Source organism: Odontomachus brunneus, unplaced genomic scaffold (genome assembly GCF_010583005.1).
Source record: "Odontomachus brunneus isolate Ranch 3 - 2012 unplaced genomic scaffold, Obru_v1 Obru_scaffold_261, whole genome shotgun sequence".
Taxonomy (NCBI): Eukaryota; Metazoa; Arthropoda; class Insecta; order Hymenoptera; family Formicidae; genus Odontomachus; species Odontomachus brunneus.
Window position 1 is genome coordinate 324,981 of NW_022639711.1, and position 20,330 is coordinate 345,310.

General features: G+C 45.7%; 1 protein-coding gene across 2 annotated transcripts in view; it reads left to right on the forward strand.

The window, feature by feature from the left end:
• The window catches only part of LOC116852896 (homeobox protein aristaless-like), a 170,325-nt gene that overhangs the window by 142,498 nt on the left and 7,497 nt on the right, over positions 1 to 20,330 (forward strand). For both annotated transcript variants that reach the window (XM_032833675.1, XM_032833676.1), the window contains exon 3: positions 13,927 to 13,972. In XM_032833675.1, the coding sequence (XP_032689566.1) occupies positions 13,927 to 13,972 (46 nt within the window). The remainder of the gene's footprint in view (positions 1 to 13,926; positions 13,973 to 20,330) is intronic.

The window sequence follows — 20,330 nt, forward strand, 5'->3', positions numbered from 1 at the left end:
AGAGAGAGAGAGAGAGAGAGAGAGAGAGAGAGAGAGAGGAGGGAAGAGAAAGAGAAAGAGAGAGAGGGAGGGAGGGAAGAAGGAGGGAGAGAAAGAGACAGCGTAAACCGCGTCACGCAGCGCGATGCATATTCATTAGGCGTCTTTACACGTAAAGGGCACGCGTGCGATTGGGACCTATCGAAATATACATCGACGGCCCGAGCCTGCCTAGTGCGACTGGCCCCGGCTTCCTGTTACATCGCGAATGAAAATTCATTCGCCAATAAAAGACACATGTTCCCGCGTGGCGGACCGTGTACGTCCAATTGGACGTCGATAAACGTTTCTCTCCTCTCGCGTTCTTTATTTTTCAATCAGCGGAACACACCGGCCCGAGGGGGCAGCGTCGGACTGGCTCTGCGATGGGACCTTCACACACTCGATTTTTACGGACCCTAAATCCCTGTAAATTACGCGACTCTCGATTTCATCTCCTTCTTATGTCTTTTCGCGTATTTTTGCTCGGCCAGCCATCGTTCCTGTTTCCTTCCGTAATCTCATGGGCGTGCAGTTCTCCAGTATTTGATCACACACACATTCAACTGCGCACGACGCACAAATCCATCATTCTTACTGTGTTCATTATTATTATCATCTGTCGTTTATTATTATTATAGTGTTCCTACAGTTGCGCGATCCGTTCGATATCATGAAGTGGAAGAAGTTAACCCCGGACATGTGCTATCGGCGGCGAGTATTTCGCGGAATGCCGTCGCCAAATGCGATAACACAGCCACGGGTCTTTTTGCGCGAACGCCGCGAGTGTCAGGCCCCGAGTGGCATTTGTGAGGGAGCGCGCGGATTACCAGATTCGCCCTGTTTATATGGCACTTAAAGTTGGTCCCGTCTCGCGCAGCTTCGCGCGCGCGCGAGAGAGAGAGAGAGAGAGAAAGAGAGAAAGAGGGAGAGAGAGCGTAGCCACTTACCTTTACGGGCTCTTAAGATCTAATTTAGATTAGAGTGTTTTTTTTCTTGCGGCTCGGGCTCGCGCTGCTACCGATGACGGCAGTGTCGGGCCCGACCGGGCTAATCGTCCGACTGCGAGCGGTCTCGACCAGTACCGGCGTGTCCCTGTTGGTTTTAATTTTTTATCCTGGCTGTAAACCCCAGGAGAGAGATAGGGAGAGAATAAAAAGAGAAAGAGAGAGAGAGAGGGAGGGAAGAGAAACAAGAGCGAAGGGCGTTTAAACCAACCGACGACGAGGCTCTCTGTCGTCGCTCTCCGAATGTCCCGACGCGGGCTGCTCACTTTTCTTCTGGCGAACGACCCGGCTAATTAATAACCTCGTAAACGTTAACACGTACGGCGTGTTATTCACGACGCTACGTTTCGATCGGTTCTCATGGTAACGTCGAGATGGAATCGGCAGGATCTCGCATTGACATCCAACGACAAACAGCAAGTTCTCTGTTATATCGCACAGGCAAAAAGTATTTCACTGTCGCAGCTAAGCGTGATTTTGCTGATGCTTGATGCATGCAGCTAAGCGTGATGTATTTGTTGCTGTGACTAAAACTTTGACTACTGTATGCCGGTTTCATAGCTAAATATATGCCTATTGGCAGCTATACTTTCAGCTAACCATAGGTTACAACGAGATCTATCGCACAGATTCTCACTAGTCGGATTTTTTATCTTACTTTTGACCTCGATATTGCATTTAACGTTTACTTTAATACCAGACCAATGTCAACCTCTATTGATTCAACCTACTAGCATTCACCTACTGGCGGGAAAGTTTTCTTTAGAATCTATAAATAGCATTTCATACATTTTCTATTGTTTAGAGACGTCAAGTAGAACTTCAGTTTTTACTTTAGTTTAAATACACATTGATTCCTCAGAATATACAGATGTTGAAAAGTTCTGGTCGAGAGAGAGAGAGAGAGAGAGAGAGAGAGAGAGAGAGAAAATAGGATTAAAATCTCGCTCTGTCGCAGCTAGCTTCTTTCTTCGCGTGTATTAAGGGAATTGACACAAGAAAATCAGCGAATCGGTCGAAGCCACGTCCCGCGCTCAGATTTAGTCGTTCGAGCCCTCTGCGAACGCCGGGAACGATACGGAGAGCTAAAGTAGCTCGGACGAAAGTCCGAACGATGATCTTCCACTTCGCAATTATACTCGAGCAGCCCGGGCGCCGCCGACTCGTTCCCGAATTCACCTCCGAGGACTGACTCGACAGAATCGCGCGGCCGGCCCACCCCCGTCGCGCGCGTTCCCAATCTATCCACACCGGTGGATCCATAAAATTTATCGTCGGTTCGCGTCGCGTTTCGAGGGATCCACCTGTTCAAAGGGCCGCGGCGACGCGCTTCTCGGTAAATCATTCCGAAGGATACCTTTATATCCGCGGGGTGGGCCGGTGGTGAGTTTAATAAGGATGATTGTTTCCAGTGATCCATGGAACGGAACCAGTTCCACGGAGCGGTCTCTTCTCCTTCTGCCTTCCTCTTTCTCCTCCTCCACCGCCTCTCCCCCGCACCCCTCTCTCCTCACGGCGATTCTAGCCCCCCTCAGGCCGCGCCGTCCACTGTGTGTCCGGACCCGCAACTTCTCCTGTCATTAATCGGCCGACGACGACAACGACGACGACCACGACGAGTCATGCTCCCGATTAGAAACGCCGCCAACCCGTTATTCGTTTCTCAACAAATAAGATTAGTGCCTTCCATAGTTAATTAGCGAACCGCTGTTGCCACGTCAGGCCCGCGGAAGCGACGTCCGATCTGTCCGTTGCGTTACACAATGACCTGAAGTCCAATGCCCACCCTCGTCCTGTTGTTTTCGATCGGTCGGTGGTTTATCGCGAGAGGATGACGGGTTTGAAGAGCCAACAACATGGCGAGTCATACGACGGAAAGCTACACGAAGCTCTTAATTTGTATATTCATCTTTGAGATTTTTTGATGCAACCAAATTTCTGCCCTTTCTATTTACATACAGAGAATATTAAAGTTTCTTTCTTTTTCATATAAAATCTCTTCAAATTTATTATGTTTTTAGTAATATATGAATCAAATTTTTACAACAGTTGCAGAGCAGTCTTCTCTACTGAACGCAGCCAAAGTACTTTCTAAATTTCCTCAAGTAAAATTTCACTCGGAAAATAGACTGATCATCGAATTTGAGTAATTTTTCACTCATATAATCCTCAGGTGAATATTTTTACTCAAAATTGAAGAGCGAATTTAATGTTCCCCATCACAGACATACATTCACTCTAATCGACTAAAACACTCATACAGAATCAGAATACGCTGCAAGCTCGAGTGAAACATTCGCGACTTTGAACGGCAGTATTTTCACTATGACTTCGAGTAAAAGCACTGCCGCTTTTCCTTTAAGTTTCGAGCGAGAGATTCCACCCCGAGAAACTTAAGAGAACGCAAGTACACGAGAAATCCTTACGCGAACACAAGTGCTTCGATTACACGCGCTCCAACCATTCCACGTGGTCAACGAGGACTCGAACCTATTCGGCCTTTCTCATTGAGAAACAACGATAAAGATCCCCAGACTTCCTTGGGATCGTCTCTCCTCGTCTTTCCTCGAAGACGAGCCGGAGCAGGACGAAGGGCCCCGGCCGCGCAGTGCGAAGGAGAGCGGAGAGAGTACAGGTTTGCCGGGGTCCATCCCTCATCCGATTGGCGGTAGTGTGGCCAATCAGTAATTGGCTCTCCACGCCGTACGCGTATTAAGCGCGCATTACGCACGCATTACCCGACCGGCTACCGGCTTCTCTTTCGCCTCGCTCCTCACAAAGGTAGCGCGCGCTCCTCGGCAGGTATGCGCGGCGGCAGCGACGGCAACGACGGCGGCCACGGATCCTCCGGCTCCAGGATAATGCGAGCGGCAAAAGCCGCTTGTCACCCCTCGTCAGTGCGAATTACTTGTCCGCGGCCGCGCGCGCGATTCGTTATTAAACATTATCGATACCGCGCCCCCTCAGGGGACGCGCACCTTCCGAGGGCTATCGCGTAAAGAAAGGCAAAGACGCCCCGGGCGTCGCCCGTCTCATTACCAAGGCTCGAATTTCGCGATGATGCGTCGTTCTCCTCCTTCTCCTCCTCCTCCTCCTCCTCCTCCTCCCTTTACCATAGCCCTCTCGCGCGCTACAGATAATGATCGTGCGTGCGTAAACCCGGTGGTTGGTTCACGGTCTCCCGTGATCGTGGAAATGTACATTTTATGGATGAGCTGCTCTCGTCGTCGCTTCGCTCCCGTCGTCTCGGTCTTTTCAGCCGTTTTTCTCTCTTTTTTTTCCCCTTTTTTCATTCTGTTTTTAACGATTCACGCCGCGCCTCCGTTCTATCTTTTCTCTTTGTGCCTTTCGTGGAAATGCGGATGCGCTGTTAAATCACCGACGGGCAACCCGATATTCGCGGTGCTATTCCGCTGATTAATTTAAAATGTTTCTCTCTCTCTCTCTCTCTGTCTCTATCTATTACCGCATTTCCCGTCATTTATTATCTATCTACGTTGACGTCGATCGTGGGCGCAGACTTTATTTTATTTGCATAAACCGCGTTAGTCATCCCTCTTTAATTATATTGTGAGAAGTTACACTTACATAAGCGTGTGTTGACTATTGCAACACGATAAGAATCGACGCTAATTGACCGAAGACAATCAAGGTGGTGGTTAATTTTCGTTCTATCGTACGTTGATATCGCCACTTTGTCGCTGTAAATAATTAACGAGTCTTTTGTTCGGCGGCATTTATCAGAGGTCTATCGGTTTGCGCAAATGCGCGAGCGCGGCCACGCGCTTTAGATAAACGCAATGTGCGTGATTTATGCTGACATAAATGGCAAATTCCAAGAGTTGTTTGTTCAACGCACGCGCGCGCTGCCCGTGGTCGTCATAGCGCGCATAGATTGTATCGCGTTATAATGCGCGTGTAAGCATTATTGTGAGCTCTCTCGCAAGCTGTTAGCTCCTCCTTGGAATCACACACGTGGCGAATATATCAGCCGTGCGTCATTGCCACGACTTTTTTTCCGTCTACTTTCTGCGGAAACGCCGTATACCGTGAACCAATTAACGATTCCTAAGTGGTGAATTACAGGCGACCAGTCTAACGAGTCGCCGGCGCGCGAACGGTCTCCGTGCAATAAAAGAAAGTACTCTTATGCGCCGATAAAATCGGTGCGACCTAGTTCTCTAGTCGATTAAGACGGTCGACTGTCGCCGATCGGCGGCACACGATGGCCCTCTGCCGGCTGGTCGGCCAGGAGACGATCCTTTACGTAAAAGTTAAGCCACAGAAAAACTTGTCGCCTCGAGCCGGCTGGTGTCGTGTCGGCCCGTTCCGGATGTGCAAGACAATTGCATCGTATTAATAACTTAATGACAGGAGAATAATGTCGGTGACTCGCCATTACTCCGGAGAGTGGATAAAGGTAAAGCCCGTGGTCCGGGAGACTTGGCGTGGGAGAAGAAAAAACGCGTGTAAGGCCCGCGGGGGCAGACTCGTGGATCACGGAAAACGATTGTATGGCGCGCGGTCGGCGGGTAACGAGAATCAGTAAAAAAGGAGGAAAAAGAAGGAAAGAGAAAAATGGCGCCGATTCGTCCCCGACGAATTTCTTCTGGAAATGAGCCGAGCGTGCGGACGCGCGATGAGAGTCTCTAATTAATATTAATATAATTGATAATTTCCCCCAAAGAAAAACGAAACACGCATACTCGACGCGTCCGTTGACTTATGGAAAACGAAAGCTTAATGATGATGATTTTATCTTTTCAATTTTTTCTAGGCAACTCTTTTCTTCGATTAAAAATATTCGCTCTACTTTCTTCTCGATGTTGAGATGTTTTCTTAAAAAAACGTCCTGAAAGAATGATGAGGTGAAATGTAAGCGCGACATTGCGCTTTTCTGCAATTTCTACAAATCTGTTTCGTGTCGCGCGCGCGCGCGTGGGACAATAATTGCAATTGCGCCACGGGCAGGACAATCACGGTCACCGCGCCATGGTGACTGGCAGCTCTTTGCTCCGACCTCCGAGGTTAATTAGATAATGTAATTGTGCGGTAATTACACGAATTTACCCGCGCGCCAAGCCTCTTGCTCACACCAACCAGCGGTGAAGCGCGCGCACACATACGCGCGCGCTTACTTTATCTTTCCCGTCTCCAATCTTCTTCCTGTCCTTCTATCTCTTTCTCTGTCTCACATCTAATGATAATGCAATCATCTCCGCGCGGTGCACGGACATTTGAGTCCTATACACAGCGCGACCGTTGCAGCGTGTCGATCGAGCGAAGAAGAATCGACTGCGAGTCGCAGATAGAAGCGAGAAATCACACATAACGATGATATAATAAGTTCGCAAATGAAACAGACTTGGAAATAGATTTCCCGCGAAGCAGAAATACTTGATCTTTCTTTCCTTCCTTTTCTCTCTCTTTCTTTTTCTCGATGCGCAACAACCGCGACCGGTAATTGCGAGTCAAAACACCGTGTGGTTAATCGTTCACCGTCCGCGTTATCGAGTTAAATTCCAAGCGCGTTAGATCTAAATGTTGTTGACGCAAACGACGCGAAGAAATAAGCGCGCAGACACGATTAAACGTAAGTTAAGTAAATTATCTTCCTTCGTCCGTGACTTCCGACGAAGCGCGGTTGCAGAGCGAAGGACTTTGCGCCCAGGTAGGAGTAAATAAGAACGGCAGGACGTCGCGGCGAGAGTAGTAAAGGAAGAAGAGGCAGACAGGGGGAAAGAGAGAAGCATAGAGAGAGAGAGAGAGAGAGAGAGAGAGAGAAAGAGAGAGACAGAGACGGAGAAAAAGACGGCTAGGCGAAGAAGATGACGAAGAAACTCGCCTTTAATCCACTTAGCGGCCTCTTTTGATGCCGGCCGTGGGTTCGCCTTATGCTGGCGCGCGGTTGCGAAACGGCAAATCCGTTCGCGCCTCGCACTCCGATTGCTTCGTTGCTGCGCAACGTTGCGCAGAGCCCGAGACAGGAAGGACTTCCTTTCGATCGCCGCGCCATGGCGAAGTTGATCCCGCGAATGTATTTCGCATTTCGCGAAATCGGCGTAACCACGTCGGCGCGTTCCGCCAAATCTTGACAAGAGCCAGCTGACCGGCTGCTTGGGGGCCAGCCGAGAGCTCTCGCAAAACTCACCGCGTAACAAACCGCGGAACCGGATAACCGGACTCTAAAAGGGTTCTGTAATTATCGTGTCGATGCAATTAATCGGCGATTAGTCACGTTCTATTTTGTAACGCGTGTGAACGCGGCGGCCGCGCTAATTGCAGATCAGCTGTGTTCCGTAACGAACGTGTTTTCTGTCAAAGCGTGTTACAACACCCTAATGCAAAATATTAATTCCTTTCTGTTTGTTGGCATTTTTCTCCCCTTTTTATCGGACAGAGATACGTGCCTGCCTACTCTCTTACGTAAAATAAAACTGTCTCGCAATATTTCTAGGACAGCGGGGCCGATGGCAATTCAGCGTGAAAAATTCTATCAGTGGCTTGCAAAACGTTTCATGCACAATAAAGTTGGAGGTTCAACAAATGTCAAAATCGAAAAACATTACTGACGGATTAGCTCAGTAATTATATAATTATTAGTAATATTAATTACTGGTAATATATTATTACTATTTATTATTATATTTTCTAATATTATTAACTATCATTGCGTAACTATCTCTCTCCGTCGGTAATCTCACACAATTTCGACAGTTTGGTGAACTCCCGATTAATAACCCTTTCTAACATCTAGCATGGGATACTCTCGATTTTTTGGCGAATTTTACGGTTGATTTGGTTCTATTAAAAATCGATGCGCTAATAACGGCGAATTGGAGCTACCTGACGAAACCTCACTTCTTCATCCAATTTCCAGCGCCTCGGCTTTGGAGGTCAACTCAGGTATTAGTCATAACGTCAAAGGCATTCCCCAGCTGTGAATTCTGGGACAGCCCGCCGCAGAGATTTCTCTATGATCTCCGGAGCGGAGTCGTGCGAGGTTTTCATCATGGTCTCGTATTTCCCATTAAGTTGCGAGTGCGCGCGACTAATCTTCGCGTACGTGCCTCGTCGCGAACGGCGAGTCGCGCGAGAAGCGATTTTTCCGAAGCTCACGCACGTTTCCCATGGCAAGGACATTTATCGCGAACAGAGCGAGAAGGGAGTCAAGGCGGGAGAAAGAGAGAGAGGGACACGTAATAATAACGATACGCGAATCGAGGGTAACCGAGAGAGCCACGGTGAGCGGCGGTTGTAATTAGGGACGCCCGTCTAACCGCGAAATTTCGTGATCTTATTAAATCCAGAAGGACGCCGGCGCGCGGCGCGCGGGAGCACGTCCGGGGAGAAAAAGGGAAAGGCTAAATTATTATTACTCGCGAGGGGCCCCAAGGTGCCCGAGATGCCTCCTTGTCCGTCTCTACGACGGTGTGCGTCTCGCTCGCGCGCACACGCCGCCCGTGCTTGTAATGCACACACAAACACACACACACACACACGTATCCGTAAAGACTGACTGACTGACTGACTGATTGGCTGAGATGACGCAAAGAAAAAGAGAGAGAGAGAGATCACGGGAGTAAATCAAACATTGGAATTGTTGGACGAAACGGTAGCGTAAGACGTTTCTCTCGTCCTGAGAAGAGTGATGACAATTTAAGCCACCTGAGATCCTATTCTGGACGTATATCAAACACTAATATGCCTTTCTGAGTTTCCAGATAAAACAACGTTATACACGATGCTTGTATAAGAAAAAAACGGGACTTGGAATTAAAAGGATATACTTGATGTTTGCTATGCGTCTAGAATAGGACTCCTGTGCTGGGATTCTGTAACTCGTTATTGGAGTTAACGGACAATTTCGTTATCGTTGCGCACCTTTTGTATACTGTAGAAAAGCTGCGCAACGATAACGAAACTGTCGTTAACTCCAATAACGAGTTACAGAATCCCAGCATTGGAGTCTTATTCCGGACGCACACTGAGAAAAAATACTTGAAAATTTATTCACGGGATATAAAGTTTATTTCTGTGAATTTTCAAGTATTTTTTTCAGTGTATACGTCAAGAATATGAGTTTTGATCAAATATTTAATAATATTGCTGATATTCCCGTTTAATATGTTGAAATGTCATTATTTCATATTCTTTTATCTTTGTTTTTCACTTATAACTTTTGACACATTAATTTTTTTTATATATATTTTCTTTTCTGTATATAAATATTGAAAGACTTTCTGTATATATAAGAAAAAACTATTTTTAGTTTTTTCTCCTGAATAGAGCGTTTTAAATTTCAACGACGTTGTTGATATAGCAGCTGCGCGCGATTCAATCAGATCGGTGTACACAAAACCCGTAGCCAAAATACACGCGATATATTCGGTACGCGTCTATTTTGACTGACATTTCGACTACCGATCTCGCCCAAATAACGGCCCGTTCGTACCTGCGAGTAGTCAGTAGAGAGAATCACGTCCGCGTGTGCGAGCGCGCGCGATATTACCGTTCGCGGCGTAAGCAAGCCTGTTTTTCGTGAGAAGCAGCTGATAGGTGCGCGCTTTCATACGCGGCGTTTCATTGAAAACGAAGCCGAGCCGCCTGGTAGCAGGTACGAATTACCGTCTGCAACTATGTTCGCCAGAGTAGTCATTAGCGCACGACAACGGGTAATCAGAGAGTACCGCGGCTATATACGAACGCGCGTCTTCTAGTTACGTTTCCTCCAATAAGCCGGAGGAGTGCGGGCCGTCAAAATGATTTGACGACGTGAATACCGCATGCAATTACCGGCCGATATGCCGGTGTACGATGAAAATCTTTTTGGGCGATTAATTAGCGGCTAAACATTGTTCGATTATTCCCGTTGATGGTCGCGTCCGCCGGGCAAAGTCCCATTTGATCTTATTTTTGAATTGAGTATAATAACGAAAATTTTGAAGAATTACATTATCAAAGGAGAAAGAGAACAAGGAGGAATTATCTCTTTAAACATTCAATTAACTTAAATATATATTAACTTGTATTACGTATAATTCTGATAAATCTTAAATTATAAAGAGACACGAAGCAATATTGAGCACATTAATTGATGAAAAATTTATTTCACCGAAATAACCCCAAGAAATTAATCAAAATTGACTAATCGCGACAACCGCGAATAATTTAATCGATGTATATAATAAATCACACTAAAATTTTTAATTAACAAATAGTTGCCACAATCGATGAAATTATTTTGTGATTTTACATATGACAATTAATCTATTTTGATTATTAATTTGCCAAATATTTTAATCAAAAGAAATTTTGATCGATTAATATGTCCAAAATATATTATATTTCGTTTTCATCGATCACAAATATTATTTTCTCGTTTAAATGATTCCTCATATCTACAATTTTTTAGTAGTTGTGAAACGAGATGTAGTTTTTGAGTTACCGGTCGAGATATATGAGGCAAATTTGATTCAGGGTAGTGCTTCTCATTCATGGCCTTCGTTTGGCTTTGACACCCTCGGCAGCATCGACCGACGGCGCGGTGCGGACAGGAGAGAAGGGCGAGCGAACGATGATGAAATCGATGCGACGCGAGCCGGACGAATCCGCGGACCGCGGCCGAATTTCGGACTCACCCCGAGAGACCCCTGTAATTTCGGCTGGGCCACCGTCTGAAGACCGAAATGCGCCTAAACACGAAATCCGGCCCGATCAGACGCGGAGCTTCTGTGCGCGGCGTAATCACCGAGATTTCCTCGCGATTTCGTGGAACATCTGGGCAATTTGCCTGCGAGATGAGGAGCCCCGCGGGGTGTCTCACTGGCCGAATCGGCCTTTCCTTTTTTCCTTTCTTCTTCTTTTCTTTCTCCCTTTACATCGGCCTACCATCGGGATACCCGGCGATCGTACGATCGTACGCGGCCCCGTTGCTTCCTTTATCGCCCAACAACCGAGAAAATCGCGAATATTTCCGGGCGGTGAGTTTCCTACACGCATAAGGAATGTTAAACAAGTGTTGCGCATTGAGTAGTTATTTTTGGCCCCAGCTATATTTTTATAGTAAAATAGTACATGGAGAAAACACTAACGATATTATCTGTTTAAATATGGTTGCCATAAACATCGCCAAAAATATTAATGTTAGTTTCCGCCCGTGCATATACAAAATAAATAAAATAAATAACAGCAACTTCTAATGCCATTTCACTTGAAATTATAGAAATTTTTCCAGTTTTTTTCACTAATTTAATTTAAAATTAAATCATAGAATATATAGATATGGTAACCATAATAGTTTTCTCCTTGTGGCAGCAACACGTGTATAACATTATTGTCATTTACATTATAGCAGAATTTAAGTGAAAAAATGGTTCTCTTGACCATAATTTATGACAATTACTTCCTCAGTGTGATTACAGTCACAAGTACCAATCATTTTTTCCTCGGTGTGATTCGTCGTGATTCATCTCCTCGCCTCGCCGTTTCTGCTGCGTAATGATTCGTTCGCGAATCCAGCGAATCTCGCCTCATTCCCGTGGAAAGAAATTGGCGATGCGTTCGCATAATTTCCGGTGAAATCATGCGAGGCAACGGCGATTTATACAGGTTATTATCGTCATTGGAAACATCCCCGCGCACCGATCGGCATAACCGCCGGCCGGCCAAAAGAAGTCGAGTCATCCTAAAGTCATCGCCAAGTCAATGACTGTCAATTTCCTGTCTTTCGCTGAGAATCGTCACGGCGCAGCCTGTGTGTAATCGACACCTGAAAAAATCGACGTCTATCACCAGCTCCCTCGCGTTTCTTCCTTCTCTCCTCGCGTCCTTGTTTTTCTCCACGAGTAAAGGCGCAACGTCTGCCGTCGGTGCTCGCGTCCAGGCAGAGAGTGTGGCGGAATGTGACACTTCTTAATCCTTAATACATACCTACACGCCCGCGATAAGTAGCTTCGAATGATCGTGGCTTCGGATTACAGGTTGCGCCGTACTTATAAATTAATTCCTCGGCACATTGAAACGTCCTCGATGTTTCTTAATCGGCAGCCTGCAGCGTCCGCGGTCCCAGACATCTGGACCATGCTGGTGCGCGTGCGCATGTTGGGCATGAACGCGTGCACGCGTGTGTGTGCGCGCGTGTGTGTGTGTGTGTGTATGCGTGAGTGCGTGCGTGCACTCGCGGAAAAGTGTCACGTGGCACGACGGACTTCGTGTTGTATGCGCCCGCGAGCGAAGGATGCGAAACTCGATCGAGCGTAAAGGAAACGACCGGTATCGCGTATGACAAGATCGACGTTATGTAAAATATCACGAGCTTATAATTATTTGCCATTACCGCGCGAGCGCGGGCCCGGTCAATTAGTCACGGATTACGGATCGTATTCGTAATACGCCGGACGGAACGGCAAGGTATAGTCGCAGCTCTCCATAGTCACACAGATATCAAACGAGATTCTATCCGCGTCGTGCCGGTGTGCGCGCGCGCCGATTCTGGTCTTCGTCTTCGTAATAGATATTAATAGCTCTCGTCACGACGGCTCGTGCAGGTAGCAATCGAACGGAAAATCACACATAATGCCGCGAGATGCATAATGCAATTAATCCCCATCGTGCGTCGTTACGCCGACTAATCTGCTTCGGATGCAAAACTAATTAAGGTAATGAACGCGCGCGTTTTTACCAGACAGAGGGAGGGAGGGATAGGAGAGAAAGAGAGAGAGAGAGAGAGAGAGAGACCAGCGATTTCGCGGAACGGTTTCTGCGATTTTCTCACGGATGCGATACGAGGTCAGACCGTAACACCGCTATTCCGTCGACGCTATTAAAAGACAACTAAACGTTTTTTTCTCTCTTTCTTTCTTTCTTTCTTTCTCTCCTTTTTTTCGCTAAATTATATCGCGTTCCTCAGTAATAAATCGCGTGTTCACAAAGAGAAATAATAATCATAGTCGTAATTACACGTACTTGCCCCACTGGATGTCCAAACGTTTAGATATGCGTTTGATTGCGTAAAGAGGGGGCAGGATGGGGGAAGGAAATGACATTCATTAATACTGCGGAACCTATACGTAGCCATCTTGTGTGCATATGCAACAGAGCGATACGCCAGCTCTGCAGACGTTGTCATCGAGAAATAATTGAGACGATAAAGTAGTCAGTAAAATTAATCAACAATCAAACGAAGCGATCGCGGAATTGCAAAACACGCCACGCGAAAGTGAAATAATTGAGGCTATCGATTAAACGAGACGTAGCACGACAATTTTCTAATGATAAAATTAATAGCTAAAAGAATCACTGAAAGATTAATCGAATATATACTGGAGAATGATTAAAAAGTTACAGCTATTAATGACTGTGTCGTCCAGCGTCCTGTTGAGAACTTTTCCCATACGCTGAGAGGAAAAATATTCATGATAAAAGATATTTATAGTATATACGGCAGGTACTAATAACATATTTATTTCTACTAACATAAAATATTTTTCACATAAGAAAATACACATTTTATATCTTAGAAACATTTGAAAAGTAAAAAATGTTTGTTTAAAAATGGTTACTGTAATAGTCACTGATAATTTATATTACTATAAAGTATTAATTTTAACAAAACTAAAATATTAACTTATATCAATATAAAGTGTTTTTCAAGTAAGAAAATATGTATAATTTTTTTCGAAAAAAAAAAAAATATTCGGAAATTTTCAGACATTTTTTCTCTCAATGTAATCCGAGCCTCAAGCGGAACTAACGCTCGCACGATGCGTACAACTCCGTTAACTGGAGTTTATCGCAATAGTAGAATCGGGCAACTCGCATACGCAAATAGGCCCGCGGCTACGCGCGGCCTTGCTTCCTTTTTTCTTGCGCTAACGATTGCCTTCCTTTTTGTTTTTAGGGAGGAGCTCGCCATGAAGATCGGCCTGACGGAGGCACGGATACAGGTCAGTAGAAACTCTTTTACCACGGCTCCGCGCAAGCCGACGGCATCGATAAATTCACCTTACAAACGGGACACTATTCACCGATGCCTATTCCCAAACGTATGATCGAGCCCTAATCAGATCCCAGCATATTTGTTTCCAATTTATATTTGTAGTGTTGCTCTCTTTCCCTCTCTTTCTCTCTCTTTCTCTCTCTCTTGCTTAAACGCGGCATACGGAAATCTAATAAGCCGAGCAAGGAGTTCGGGAATAATTAAAGGCGGAAACGAAACAGAACGCTAATGGAACGCACACTGCAGGTTTGTTCAAACTTGAAAATTGCCGGGGTATGTTGAAACTATGCAGTGCGTGGCATTTAAACGAGCGTACGGATAAAAACGTCGCTGCCGCCGCCGCGCCGCCATTGCCTGAATAAAAATAATACAAGCGTGTCGAGAACGCTAAAATTGATTACAAGTTACCTCTAATTACGCGTATTGGCACGTTGTGGCGTAACTTGGAAATCACTTTGATAATAAGCGGCTGCGCGCGTCAAACTTGGCCGGCTAGAAAAATGAGGTAATAATAGACGATAATGTGGTTAACCGTCTTCTTTGGCGCGAAGGTGAAAATAACGCGCGATCGCGCGCGCGCGCGCGCGTCTCTTGCGTAACGACTATTATCCCGTATCCTCTGACATTTCGTTTAGATAATAGTTTTCGAAGCCCGTGAGCGCTCGCTCGCGCGCGCGCGCGCGCGAAGAATTACTTAGGAATTACTTAAGTTCTCTCCTTCTCTCTCTCCTCCCCCTCCTCCCACTTCTTCTCTACGTAGCCACGAATTCCCACCTGTAATTTACGTACCCGAGGAAATATGGCGAAACGCGATACCCTTCGTGCGGCATGGAAGCTTTTCTTTTAATTATTCGCTCAACTTTTCTTTCAAAGCGCGCACGCTCGTTATTAAACTAGAAAACGATCACGAGATAATGCGAAGGCCATTAGGTCGGCTGCAAATTGCGCTGCGACAGTCGTTACGGCGCTGAAAGATCGCGGATACACAAATGGACAAGTATTCACGACGTGAGAACACGACTGAGCCCAATGAGCAGTCGGCTGTTACCAATGCCGAACGCTGAAGTCGACGAGCGTCGCGACGAGAACTGTGAGACGCCTAGTTAAGCGCGATTAGCAATATTAATTGTTTACTCGACTCATGAGAGGAGAGAACTTGGCAGCACGGCGGGTTACGCGAAATGAATTACGATACAGGCGACAAGTATTGCGGATCGGTGATGAACGCGGAAGATCGTACGGATCTTACGACTTGCAATAATATCGCGTTGAATAGTGTCGTAAATCAACCGTTGTGCAGGCATCCTCGATCAATCAGCATTGGAGGTGCGCGCATATCATCCGTCGTTAAGCGGCAATGCGGTGCTCGTTCTTACATTAAAGCGGTAATCAAGCGGCGCGAATTCATTTGAATATTTTAATATCAATCAAAGTTAGATTAATGCTCAATTCCCGCATGTTCTTTATTATGTGCGATTATTGACGTCGTTCGATGACCAAGGTGAAGTTCCCCGTGTCATCGCAGCCATACGCGTGTGTGCATCGGGAAAAATAGAGGGAAAAAAAGAAAATGGAACGGGAAACATCGCGCGGAACGCAATTAAGACGCGTCTTGTAAGGCGTGAGCGGCTGTGCCGTATGAATTAACGTAACTTTATTAGATAATTACAGTCATGACTGGAAATGCTAACATGTACGCGTCGCATGTGTTAAACTATCAACAAACGATGTCTCGACGACAGCTGAAACATCTCGTGGGAGCTATGCGTACGCGGCGCCTGTTCGGCGCCAATCCCCGCCAAAATATTGTTTTTCACGATCCATCGATTTAACGTAAAAATATTACAAATAAATGCGAGATATTCGACGCGATGATATAAGGTGGAGATAAAGAGAAATCGCTTATCGAGCTCGCGATTTTGTTCATCTCCGTTGTCGGTCTCGTTCGACCATCTTAGTAGCACAGTTTATTTAGACAATATTGGCTACAAACTGGGCTCCAATATACCCGATATTGGTCCAATATCGTGGACACTTTGCATTTTATATCGATAGATCGATAGTTATTAGAAATTTTAGCGATCTAGTGAATAGTGAGGCATCTCTGCGGGACTGAGTGTACATATCTTCTGCGTGACGGCGGTGGACCTCCTTAGCCGGCTGTGGCGAGCGTGTCCGTGTGCCATAGTTGCGTGAACAGCTGGCTAATTTGCTCAATTAGTTTAATTTATTCCCGGTACACTCTTTTTCTTTCCCCGCGCGTATTCCACCTCTCTCGCTCCGTCCTTCGACTTGTTCCATCCCTCGCTCGCGGACACGCACACGCTCTCGCCCCTGTTCGCCGATCTTCTTATTATTTTCCTCGCGCCACCACGAGGAGACGCTTTAACGTTAACCCGACGCTTTTCATTATACTTGCAAATACGTCACCGTTCATGGCAAATCGCCGATTTACCGACCGGCCAGAGCCGGGAATTAGCCGCGACCGACGGCGCGCACGCGATGAGAACCACTGCTTCGCGTCCACGAAGAGAATGACATACCCAGTCGCTCGCGGTGGCGTTAATAATTTTCAAGAATCCCTGAACCTGTATAGAGAGACCTTGCGCGTTCTTCTCGCTCATCCACCGGCGACGAACGAACGAACGAACGAACGAACGAACGAACGAACGGCCCGACCAACCGTCTCCAAGAAGCTACACGTCCCTTCGTTGATCGCACGATAGGTGTCAATTGCCTCCACGGTCGTAACGAAGCGTCAGATTATGTGTGTTGGTTTACGGAAACGTTTCGGAGAATTGAGCGCGGTTATTCAATCGCGCGGTGTCTTTAACCCTTCAACGATCAGCTGCCGTTCACGAGATATAAGGCTCGCGATTGAAAAATTTTTAGGGCGAATCGAGCGCGGCTTTCCGCCGCCACGATATCAAGCTGTTTCAAATTAAGTGTTTGTCGAGATAAATAATCCAAATTTATCGGAGATAAGGCTTTGTTGTTCGCACATAAAAAAAATTTCATTGTACCGCTAAGAAACGCTCATTTTCCTTCTTTTAAATGAAGTTATCTTCAACCAATAATATTTTTTTAATAATAGTCCAACAAACATGTCCATCGCAAATTTGAGAAAAGTTTATTATCACGTATTCGAAAGAAGAAAATATTTTTATTCCCTTTATAAGAATATTATCCAACTTTATTAATGAAAAAGTCGATTCGACTTAATAAACAAAACATATATTTTTGTTCTATTTTAATATTTTTCATTGAAGTACTAAACTTACCAAGATTCAGAATATATTTTGGAGAACTTTGATGCTTATAGTGAACTCATGTGTGTGATAGATTTACGGATGAATAAATTTATAGAATGCTCGAGACGAGTCACGTTTACTTGAATGCAGTATTTTTCTACTTCCATTTTAGTTTCATTTCCAATATCGGATATCATTCGGTAATGATATCCGTTTCTTCGGTGGATTCTCGTTGCGGAGGATAACTCACGTGGTAAATTTATCGAGGTAATCAACTGACAGTTATTGCGAGGCCGTTTATAAGCGACTTAAGTGAACTTCCGTACGCTCGCCCTAACGCGCGAAAATTAGCTCGTCGGGCGATTTGGACGCCGTTTGTCCATCAGCCGTCATTAATATGCATGGCAAATACACCGTCGCAGAATGAGGTGCGATTTTTTCGACGGCGAAATTTCGCCCGTGCGCATCAACGCGCAGAAATTAGGATACATGACCTATCATCGGCGACCATTAATTATTCATGAGGCGCGCGGTATCGTTTGAGAATAAAGTGCCTTCTTTGCGCGGACACGTTAACGACGGTGGCTCATATTTATAACGCGCGTTTACCGCTAAACGCGCGCGCGCGATAACGCAGTCTCCACGACGGATAATGCTGAAGTGAAGTTACTAAAATCGCGCCACAAGCTCCACACGCGATATCTAATTTCGGCACTCGCGCGTGAAAGCCGACGCGCGCGTTGATTAAGTAAAGGGATAAATTAGATTCGGAGCAACGCGTCCGCCGGATAGTCGTGGACTACCGCTAATCTAATCCGCGCTTGCGGATTTGGCAGAAATAGAAACGGCGCGTCGCGACTTCAGAAAAGCTTCGTGCGGATGTACGAGCCGGCCAACAGCTATTTCATGATAATCCGAATCGGCTGTGTAAACAGCCAGTGCCAATGTCCGAAGTGGAATAAGATAAAAGTCTGAGCACGTACCACTCTCTGAAAGAGAAAATGGTTGACCTCACCAACGAATTACTGTTATCTTCAGCGCTAACTGCACGCTCTTGTCGCTTCAACGCACACTGAGAGAAAAGATATCTAAAGAAATGAAGAAATGTGCGTACTATAATAACATATTTACTTATAAATCTATATTTTCTCATTTAAATAGATTAAACAATTGCTTTTGTGAAAAGCTAAGAAATGTTAAGAAAATATATATTTTCTTATTTAAAAAAATATTTTATTATTAATAAATATGTTTAGTATACACTCATCGAATAAATATCTTTTGCTACTTAAATATTTTCTCTTAGCGCAATTTATAGTGATACCACGTGAGAATATGGTTCCTCTGATTATAATTCTTTTACTATGCGATTATAATAACAAGTAGCAAACATTTTTTTCTCAGTGTATTTAACTCTGGACATGCTTATTGTTGCTTTAAATATGAATATTTAAACTTTCAACGTAGAATATACGTATATATTCAATATATGTATCAACTCTATATATATGTTAAAAGTTTAAATATTTACACTTAAGAGGAAAATAACAAAAAATAACAATATCCAGAATCAGATACGTATCCAGTCACTTTTACCTTACATATAATTGTCGCTTACTTAATCGAATGTTGTTTCTTGTTTGCGAGTCTGAAAAACACTTCACTTCGCGTTCGACTGAAAATAAAGCAATGGGAAAAAGAGAAAGAGAGAGAGACGCTCGTTTGCGTATGGAAATACTTGGCGACGCGTCCATCCGAGAGAAACGCTAATTCTCGACCAAACACATTCTTCCGTCTCTCGATTTGACTATTAATCGAGCGCATGAACTTTTTTTCGCAGCGCTCAATATGAGTAATGAATGTTCCGTCTCGCAGGCTCGTTTGCCGACCGAAACCCGTCACCCGTTCGCATGAATAACAGATTGCTATTAGGCAAAGTGATTATCGGTTGTTGCAGCGTCGACGATTAATTACTTTTACGATCTGCCCGAGTGTGTGACGAGATAATCGACAAGTCGCCCGTACCTCTGCCCGAGCCCCGTGGAGTTTCTTGCGCAAAGAGAAACTGGAATATCGCGGATAAAAATATCACCTTTCGCTCGACATCTGTCTCTCTCGAGAGAGAGACGTACACGCGAGACGGTCGCGTTTCTCTGAATCGATTTCGCGACTGCAAATTCGACGGTCGACGAACGAGGGAAATAAACGTCCCCCTTAACCACCACTTCCCCTCCCCCCGGGCCATTCGACGTGTGTAGGACGTTTTTATTCGCGAGCTCGAGGTTTCATCGCTCCGTTCTTTCTTCGGCGGTTCAAGATTATCCATCTGTTTGACTTTGCCCCGTATATCACGTTAATTGATCCGCACGCGGAGTGTTTGCTTGTTGACGACATTGGCGCGGCGCAGGTAGAGATACCGAAGCACGAAATAAGAGAGAATGCAAGCAACACAGGCAGGCAGGCAGGCAGGCAAGCAAGCAGGCAGATAGGGAGAGAGGAAGGGAGAGAGAACGAGTTTACCTTCTACTAAAATAAAATGTTATTTGTAAAAGTATCGGGTCTCCTGTGAAACTGTTATCCCCGGCGCTTACGGTCTTTCTTATGCCGAGTCTTCGATTATAGACGGTAAATCTGAAGGTGCTCGAAGAAACGAGCCGTTCGACGTTCGAGGTAGTTTCTATACAACCGTACGAGAACGCGCGGGGGGAGTCTTCGCTGACTGACGCTAGAGAGAAAGAGAGAACGAGAGGAAGAGAGAAAGAGAGAAAGAGGGGAGGGGGAGGAGGCGAAGCGGAGGAGCCGAAGAAACGAACATACTCGGCGTTCGTGTAATTAATGCGGCACGATTAAGCACGAAACGACTAGGTTCCGGCGGCGACGTGGTTGCGTTTTGTTTTAAAACGCCGAGAGTCGGAGATGTTTAGCGCCCTGCTGGGGGCAATCCTACTCGCTGTGGGGGGTCCTGGCACCCGGGGCCCCTTCCTCACCTCGTCCTAACGATGCAGAGAGAAAGAGAGAGAGAGAGAGAGAGAGAGAGAGAGAGAGAGAGAGAGA